The sequence below is a fragment of the Triticum urartu genome, chromosome 2A (assembly GCF_056163025.1).
Source record: "Triticum urartu cultivar PI428250 chromosome 2A, HENAU_Tu73, whole genome shotgun sequence".
NCBI lineage: Eukaryota > Viridiplantae > Streptophyta > Magnoliopsida > Poales > Poaceae > Triticum > Triticum urartu.
In genome coordinates, this window is record NC_141874.1 from 374,354,231 (window position 1) to 374,364,241 (window position 10,011).

The 10,011-nt window shown below is 43.4% G+C and overlaps 1 protein-coding gene across 6 annotated transcripts; it reads right to left on the minus strand.

Moving 5' to 3' along the window:
• Positions 1-3,986: 3,986 nt before the first annotated feature.
• On the minus strand, positions 3,987-7,537 carry LOC125536938 (uncharacterized). 6 transcript variants are annotated; one of them, XM_048700229.2, is made up of 5 exons: positions 7,082-7,537; positions 6,927-6,989; positions 6,359-6,452; positions 5,864-5,956; positions 3,987-4,374 (listed from the first exon to the last, which is right to left on the minus strand). In XM_048700229.2, the coding sequence occupies exons 1-5, from the start codon at positions 7,318-7,320 to the stop codon at positions 4,306-4,308; spliced, it is 558 nt and encodes a 185-aa protein (XP_048556186.1). In that variant the 5' UTR covers positions 7,321-7,537; the 3' UTR covers positions 3,987-4,305. The 6 variants fall into 6 exon arrangements, 3 of the variants coding, with proteins under 3 accessions (XP_048556186.1, XP_048556187.1, XP_087400036.1); XM_048700230.2 differs by having other exon boundaries at positions 3,987-4,293; positions 7,082-7,524; XR_007292375.2 differs by lacking the exon at positions 6,359-6,452 and having other exon boundaries at positions 3,987-4,293; positions 7,082-7,272.
• Positions 7,538-10,011: the final 2,474 nt, after the last annotated feature.

A 10,011-nucleotide genomic window follows, 5' to 3' on the forward strand; every position in this document is an offset into this window, starting at 1 on the left:
GCACCGAAAACCCAAATCACTCAACGCCCTAAAAACCTATGGCAGAACTGACTGACATGTAGAGCCGCGATTGGAATTCCCTCCCCGATGTTCTCTTGGAGCAGATCTGTAATCGTATGGACCTTCTCAGCACCGTCCATCTGGCCACATGCTCGGTGTCTTTGTACCGTCTACTCGTCTGCAACCGGTCGGGCCTTTTCAAGACACCCTGCTTGCTGATGCCTGATCCTCGCAGGTGGCCCAGACACCGACTTGACGATCCTACGGAGGTTGTCGTGGTGCCCCTCGACATGCTACCACTACCCATCCACCTGCCCTTCATGCGCGGCCGCTACTGGGCGGGCATGAAGGCCAACTGGATCGTCCTCATCCACCTATCCGGTAGTCCGTGGCGTCTCGTGGATATCTAAACCCAACGAAAGATCACCCTTCCATCGTTGGATACCGCCGCCATCGAGCCTGATGGCCCACCGGACACTCCTGCCTACTATGCATGAGCAGTGTCGAGCTTTTGGCTCGACCCCTGTTTGCTGAAGGTTGTAATCTACGAAGTGCCCACACCGTCAGAAGACTACATGGGTTCCAAGCTCATTGCCTTGTTCAACATGGGATTAGTCTATCTGGAATTCGGTCGCCATACATGGTTATGGCTCATCGTCAATCCTGTTGAGCCAACATTTCTGTCTGATGTTATAGTGCATGATGGCATCGTTTACGCGGTCGATGCATAGATTGGCTGCCTATACTGGTGGAATCGATCGTCGTGTAATTGTTCTATCTCATCTCATCTTTACCTTATGAATACGACTGCGTGTTGATTGTTACAAATTTAGAATATATAGTATGTCTATAACCACATCATTTCTATATGTTCCTCTCATTTCCTAGATTTTTATGACCGCACATGTTATTGTCAGAGTTGATATGAGAATAATTGGCATCTAATGATTGTTAGAATAGATATTATGAGTATAACCTCATGAATGCTATATGTTACTCTCATTTCCAAGATTTTTATAACCACACATGTTATTGCTTAGAGTTGATATGAGAACAGTAATTAGTGCTATGGTAGAATATGAGTAGGCCCTATCATAGCTGTTTTCCTCTCATTGTTACATGATGTTTGAACCATGACATATTGCTAGAATATGAAAGCCATTGTCTTATTGTTTTAACTTGGGGTATGATTATGACCACGACATTGCAATTGTCTATCTATGATATTTGTCACTGTTATAATCAGTGGCGGAGCATGCCAGAGTTGTTTTTTGGGGGGGCATGTATAATATATGAGTCAGTGGGGGTGCCAAGCACACAAATATTCCTAATCTGAAATCTCTTTAAAAAATATTTGTGCATGCATGTGACAATCTTGGGGGGGCCACAGCCCCCCAACAATGCACTAAGCTCCGCCATTGGTTATAATAATCTTAATTCCACACATACTCTAAACATGATTGTATATTTTTGTCCATTTGGTCTCCAATTTGATTTATTGTAGCAGACGCAAATGCGCTGGCCTTCATGATTCCAGGACCTGAAATCATACCAGTCGATGGGTGGTGGTTTATCGCTCATTCAGCTGACGGTGGTCATTTGATGCTCATTCACACATACCAAATTGACCAAACCATTACATCAAACCACATGCGGTACAATGCCTGGAGCGTTCGTGACATTGATGGCTATGGATGCTTCATGTTTGAGAAAGATCCCAGCTCCGTTGGGCCAGACGTATTAACCTGGAGGCGGGTTTACAGCCTCCGCAACCACTCCATGTTCCTCGGGCTCAATTATCCGATCATCCAACCAATCATCGATCATATCACCAGCGATGATTACCGTGCTATGCAATTTCCATTCACCAGGGGGGAGTGTGTTTACACATCATACCATGTGTTTCATGAATCACCATATCTAGAGATTCGTCGACACAGCGTGTTGCCAGATAATCTTCAGTGTGTGAAAGGCATCAATCTTCCATGCGATGGATGGCTTTTGCAAACCCGACATGCGGCGATGTGGTTCATGCCAACAGCAAATATGCACAACTTGATTCCTACTGATATCTAGACTGAGCCATGTATCCTGCTGCTGTAGCATGACCCTCTTTTGTTGGATATTATGTACTGTGGTTAGTTTGAAGCACTCCTCTGGTTTGAACGATAGATACCTTTCTGAGATAAAGTGCATCCTAACTCACCTGCGTAAGATGTACTGAAAATGATGATGGAGATGCTGTGCAGAAGCCATATATAGTTTGAAGCACTCCTCTGGTTTGAACGATAGATACCTTTCTGGGATAAAGTGCATCCTAACTCACCTGCGTAAGATGTACTGAAAATGATGATGGAGATGTTGTGCAGAAGCCATATATATATAGGTTAGCACTATTCTGATCCTGGAATCAGAATAGTTACTCTGATCACAGCGGTGCTATATAGGTGCGACGCGGTGTTGCCGGACTGTTGATACGTCTCCAATGTATCTATAATTTATGAAGTATGCATTCTGTTATTTTATCATTCTTGAATGTTTTACAATTATTTTATAGCAACTTTATATCATTTTTTGGGACTAACCTATTGACCCAGTGCCCAGTGCCAGTTGCTGTTTTTTTGCTTGTTTTTTACATCACAGAAAATTAATATAAAACAGAGTCCAAACTCCATGAAACTTTTTGGATATTTTTTGTGGACCGGAAGGAACCCAATGGGCCAGAGCTGCACCTGGGGGGTGCCCCGAGGGGGGCACAACCCACCAGGGCGCGCGAGGGCCCCCTGGCGCGCCTAGGTGGGTTGTGCCACCCTCGGTGGCCTCCCGTACCCCTTCTTTGCATTATAAATTCCCAAATATTCTGAAACCTTTCTGGGTTAACCAAGATCAGAAGTTCCACCGCCGGAGGGCTCCGTAGCCACCAAAAACCAATCTAGACCCGTTCTGGCACCCTGTCGGAGGGGGGAATCATCTCAGGTGGCCATCTTCATCATCCCGGCGGCCACCACGATGAGGAGGGAGTAGTCCACCCTCGGGGCTGAGGGTTTGTACCAGTAGCTATGTGTTTACTTTCTCTCTCTCTCTCTCTCTCTCTCTCTCTTTCTCTCTCTCTCTCGTGTTCTTGAGATGTCACGATCTTGATGTATCGCGGGCTTTGTTAATATAGTCGGATCATATGGTGTTTTCCCCTCTCTATCTTGTTGTGATGAATTGAGTTTTTCCCTTTGAGATCTCGTTGTTATCGGATTGAATACTTTTATGGATTTGAGAACACTTGATATATGTCTTGCAATTGAATACTCGTGATGACAATGGGATATCATATTGATTCACTTGATATATGTTTTGGCACTCAACTTGCGTAATCCCGCAGTGACCTTGGGGTAATCTATGCATAGGGGTTGATGCATGTTCTTGTCCTTTTTTCTCTGGCAGAAATCTTGAGGCACTCTTTGTAGTTCTTTGTGTGGATTGAGTATTATGAATACTAGTGGACCCGTTGCGCCAAATGGCGCAGAGGCACACTAAATCCATGTGCGCGATGAAAAAAATACCCATGGTTTAATCCCCTTTAATAGGAAACATGAAAAGAATACTCATGGTTTAATCCCCTTTAATAGGAAACATGATGGATTGTTGTCCACAATGAGATGTATATACACATTTTAATTTGATAAGTCAAAATACTTTACCATGTTCGAAGAGACCCATTTGAAATCATGTTCGCATTGAAAACATTTGCAGTTTTCAGTGACTGTGTTTTTTAGCAAAAAATACATAGGCTTTTGTTTTAAAATATATGTACCTTTAAATTAATGAGGTTGCATGGTCATAGTGAGTTGAAGGTGAACTTTCCCATAGCTTGAGCAGGCTTGGATGGCTGGACTTTTGAAAACCATAAGCAAGAACCGATAAATGACACAGGATGCACGACTACCAAGTAATTGAAAAAACCCAGCAAGTGACACAGGATAAAAATCCGAATCTGATATGAAGTTAAAGACATCATTGGAAAGATCTAAAAATTCAACTATGTAGAGCGGGTTTGAGTGGCCACTATATTAACCAACACCAGCCATTTCACTAATTCAATTCTCTTGAATAACAACAACCACACATGTAAAAATGAGCCGGCCAGGAACTATTTTGAGGATGAACAAAATGCATAAAAATAGGAATGGAGAACCCAGTCATATAGCTTCACATTCACCAACTTGATGCTCCTACAAAGTCCACCCTAAGCCTGGAGCTGTTCTGTGTGAACCAAAACCAGTAAACCTACAACCAGTAAACCTACAAAGAAATTTACAACACAAGCAATTTGAGAGAGATTGGAAATAGGGCTCCAAGCATATTGATAATCCAGCTCACTTCCTGGAAAAAGGTGTATATGACTATGCAAATACATGTCGCAAAGTAGTCAAGTATATAGAATCACATGCACAACAAAGCATAAACAGCGAGACGATTTAATAACCTACATAGACCGACATCAACAGAATAAAAACAACGCCACCGACATACAGATAAATTTAAGGGAAAAAGGCATTTATCTCTACTCTTATCAGGCAGCTAATAGTTAGATGCAATAAAAGAAGGTAATCCTAGGAACACTTCGGTTCAGAAAAGTAAGTCAGGAGCACAGCTTAATTATCTCAACTTTCATATGTAACTCCAGCTCCAGCTTATCAGTTTAGGAAAGCAAGTCAGCACAACTCAATTATATGTACTCTCATATGTAATTGTCACGAACACTTCAGTTTAGAAAAGTAATAAATATAATAGCATGGTTGAAGATGCCGATCATACTTGCAACTCGTAATTTGTGAGGCAACACAAATAAGTGAACAAATAAAAACAATGAGCAAGCTACTGAATTAGAATAGAGAGGATAAAAGTGAATCACAACATGTATAGGACAATGCAGCAGTACATGTGTGTGAACAGAAACCCAGTTCATTATGGAAAGTGCCAACAAAATGGCAGTAATAGTTTTTTAGATTTATGTTTAGTAGCACATGCAACAGGTAGATCAGTCCATTTTTCATTTCAGGGAAATTTAAGACAATTTAGAATTGCCTAATTATTTTATATCCAAGACAGAAGGATTGGCAGCTTATCCTCAAATTGTATTCTTTACAGTTATAATGAAGGCTATACATGCAGAGTAATAGGCATGCTAATTGATAAGTTTGGTAACCAAGCGTAAAAGACGCTCGCTACAGAAAGACAGGCCATAGGACTGACAATAGAAAAAACAGTAAACCTGTGACAGAAAAGACAGCGTTGACTTTAGAAGAAATGTTACAACCAGTGACACAGATTTTCTGTTGGATAGGAAGCATGAAAGAAAAATAAAACCTGAGAATAAAAGCAATGCTTCTGTAGTTAACTTCGAAGAAAACACAGTTATAGATGAATAAGCTCATGTTGTTTGCAAAGTAAGATCATTGGTTCTCTCCGGCAATGGAAATCTAAAGAATCACAACCAGCTAAAACAGGATCTCTTTCTACAGATTAAACGGTGATACGCTGGAAACAATGTGAGGCAGCCTGACTCGCAATAGGTTTAACAGCAACAGAACCTACACGTTTTGGCTGTATATAGCTTTAGTTTCATTTTCAGGAGTTTTATCAAGGTTCCGAGAGTAACGAAAGATCAGTTACATGATATGATAGCAGTAAAAGATTTAAGCAACGTAGGGAAGATGTGAGTTACTATTTTGAGGTCCAAAGGAACAAAATGGCTAAAACAAACTGTAAATGAAGTTAGTTGAATGCCGTGATAATCTATAGGCCAATACTAATATTAAGTTGTCTCTGAAATAACTGGGAGTGGCTGTTTTTAATTGTAATCACTAACCTCAGAACCGTGCCGTGAATTCTCATATTGTTTGTACCATGCCGCATATGAAGAAAACTGACTGTGGGTTACTTCCATGCTTGCCACTTCATCCTGCAGTGCGCAGATATTAATTAGTAGCTTATACAGACCTATTGACATTTAAGAGAAGCACATAGCAAGCTAGGGAGAGGAATACTATAATGGTTGCAAACAAAATCAGTTATCAACTACTAATTGTTTAATTTGGTTATAAAAGAGATCTCTTAGGAATTCTGCACTTGTACATGTGCTGTTTGTTTGCATATGTCGTTCTGTATTGGATAATGCCTAGGTTGAACCTAATTGCAGCATATAATCAACCATTTTGTCAATCAACAACAGAATATGCTATCAGCTGGGACCAGAAGTCAATCAATATGAGCAGTGGCGCATTGGCATGACAGAAATTATGGGCATTGCAGGAATTGGTAAAGAAGTCATTCTAAACATCTGGTTTGTTGGGGAGAGGGGTACCCTCATCCGGCTGTTCTTTAGTCTGGTCATTGACGGAATGTTCTCCGGCCGGAGAAAATATGGCACGTATCTCTTCTGCGTCCATTGGTAGCTGCTGTAAAAGTACGGCTCTAGCTCTAGTTAGAAAATAAGGCACAAATGTCTTCTGCGTCCATTGATAGCTGCTGTAAAACACACGAGAAAGCAACGAGCACTGAGCATTTCTTTGCGTGCGAGCCCACACACGCGCGGAAGGGCCGAGAAAGCACACCGCGCTACAATGGCATTCCAACAGGCGCAATGATGGAAACAGAAGCGTTCATCCATTCAGACGCAAACAGCAAAACAAGCAACAAAATAAAAGCAAAACAAAAAGATACAAGGCCTTCAAACATCACTATTTTACAGAAGTATCAGTTCATCATATCCTCATACAAGCCGCGGAAACTAACACCACGAACCATGCACAACCAACTCAAGATGAAAACAGATGGCAGCATACACGCATTTCACCAAGCAGCCCTCACACATTTTATCAAACACCTAACAAGCATGCACCCATAGAGAAGCAGGGGAGGCGCGCACTAACCTGGACAGCAAGGACGGAACCACCCACGCTCCTACGAAAGAGCCAACGTGAAATCCAAGCAAGCTGCGCACGAAGGGAGCAAATGGAAACAGACGAGATCAGTAAATCATAGAAACAACGACAGGAAAGAACCGGAGGAGCAGAATAGAAAGAACCTCAACCAACAGCACCCATGGAGGAACGGATGGCAGAGCCGGAGGACAGGGCGCTCGAACGGGATGAAGCGAGGCGACGAATAGAGCGCGCAGCAGTGGGCGAAGCGAGCGTGCACAGAATGAGAAGCATGAGAAGAAGAAAAGGCCAACATCGAAGAGAAAAGGGGGCCCTTGCCCACCGCAACGGGACGCCCAACTCGCAAGAGCGGCATCGGAACCCACGAAGCAGACACCGACATGCGGCCTGCGTGGGGCCAGAACCCACCGTCAGCGATAGCGGCGGACAACGTGCAGCCTGGGCATGGCAGATGCACGCGACGCGGCAACGGCCCCACGGAGTGACACACGCACGTCCACCGCGCCCAGGGCGCGCGTCGGGCACAGCAGCATGGCACCAAGCAAGCCACACCCCAGAAGACGCCGGCGAGTCACAGACCTGTGAGCCCATCCAAGCGTGGGCCCACAGTCAGCAGCACACGGGCGGGTGAGCAAATCAAACCGAGCAGAGAAACCACCCACCCGAACAGAGGGCGCAGAGATGGGCGACGGGTCAAAGCGAACACAGGAAAAGAGGTAACTCCAATGACGAGTGGGGTCAAGGGAAGCACGACCCAAGTGGCAGTGTCCGAGTGCGCCAGTAAACAGAGTGACAAACCACCCAATGAGACGACTCGAAGGAAAAGTAGCTTGCCAGTACGCCTCACGACGCGACGCGGCATGGCGATAGCGTCCGCTCCATACGGAAGACACGGTCAGCAGAACCACGACATCACCCGAGCCAATCCAGATACAGGAGGCCACACGCACACAAAAAACAACAGCCCACGCCACCGACACGTGGGACCAAGGAGAAGGCAGGCCCACCAACAGCGGGCGAGCTGGAACCATATACGACTGAACAGAGGGGCAACTAGGAAACGGAGATAGCGCGCAGCGCCCACGACGCACGCCCGCCAGTGACGCTTGCGCACGCGGCGCGGCAGGATCAGCCGCCCAGGCACCCGAAAAAGGCTCACCCAGCCAATCTGATGAGAGACCGAGCCCACAGGTCATTGCCTGTATGAACTCACCCCACGTTAAAACAAAAACAACCGAAGATCCAACGTCAATCAATTGACCAACATCCAACGGTCCAACTCGAAACAAAACGATGGACAACCGAGAAGACGAGTTGGCTAGCCTCATTATATGTTAAAATGAATATGCTTTGGTGTTGTTCTAGTACGAACTCTAGGATAGATCGAACGAAAAAATAGCTTTGCGTTATTTTAGTACGAACTCTTGAATAGATCGAACGAAAAGAATAGCTTTGAGGTGGTTTAGTACCCTACAAACAATTCCTATCTTTTGTTCTCCGCTAATAGGAACTCGGGAGTGATTCTTCGTTACACTTTGAGGGATAATCATATGATCCAACTATATTAGCATTGTTGAGAGATTGCACTAGCGAAAGTACGGACCCTAGGCCTTGTTTTTAAGCATTTCAACACCGTTTTTGTGCCCATTTGCTATTTGCTACCTTGCTGTTTTTATTTATTCAGATTATAAAAATATATTTATACCATCCATATTACATTTTTATCACCATCTCTTCGCCGAACTAGTGCACCTATACAATTTGCCATTGTATTGGGTATGTTGGAGACACAAGAGATTTCTTGTATTTGGTTGCAGGGTCGTTTGAGAGAGACCATCTTCATCCTACACCTCTAACAGATTGATAAACCTTAGGTCATCCACTTGAGGGAAAATTGCTACTGTCCTACAAAACTCTGCGCTTGAAGGCCCAACACGTGTCTACAAGAATAAAGTTGCGTAGTAGACATCAAACTCTTTTCTGGCACCGTTGCCGGGGAGGTGAGTGCTTGAAGGTATATCTTTAGATCTTGTAATTGAATCTTTTAGCTTCTTTTTTTATCACTAGTTTGGTCTATAAAAGAAAAAAACTAAAAATAGAATTGAGGTTGCATCATATTATTGATCATCTTTATAATATCTTTCTTGAAAATGATGGTTCGGAAAATTGTGCTCAATTGTTAGAAGAAGAAGTCAATAAAATGTTTGGCACACTATATTTGAATGATGAGCATGATTGCAATGTTGTTAGTATTAGTTCTTTGAATATCCATGATGCTAATGATATGCAAAGCTACAAGCTTGGGGATGCTATATTTGATGAAGATGATATTTTTAGTCCCACAAATTTTGATTAGAAAAATTATTATGATGATTGCATGCCTCCTATTTATCATGATTATAATGATGAAAGTAGATTTAGAGAGGTCATGACTTTATTTAGTGATGAATCCACCATTTTGGATGAGTCTTCCTTTGACTATGATAACAAAGTTGCTATCTATGATGATTATGGTGATGACATGATAGAGGCTAAGGTGTCCCGATGTTTCGATGAGATGATAGCTATCGTTTTCTGTGGGAGTCGATCTTGACGATCCGACTACGAACGTGCGAGACGTCGCGCCTTAGCAATCGCTAAACCAACTTCCGAGGGTTATTGACCACGCCGGAGCACGATCAACCTGACCACGAGGGTCTGTTTACTGCGAACAAACAAAGAATAAGTAAGAAACTGAGATTGCAATCGGGATATTGCGAATATAAGATGAAAGCTTTATTGATCAAGGTGGGGTTCTGTGACGTCTTGGTCTGGTCGTTGGACACAAACGAAGTACGCGAAGTTGCAGCTATGGCGAACTTTTAATCTAAACAAAACCCAAAGTCTAAACGATGCCCTAAGGGCTGTATATATGGAGGAAGAGGGGGGAATTTCGTGGCCCTTGAGGGTGGGGTCCGAAACCAACCCTAACTCTTGTTTCCCCACACATACGGACTCTAAAAATAGCCTATACTTAGGTATTTCGAAATTACATGGGCCTGGCCCATTAATAAGGTGACGCAGCACCTAGAAT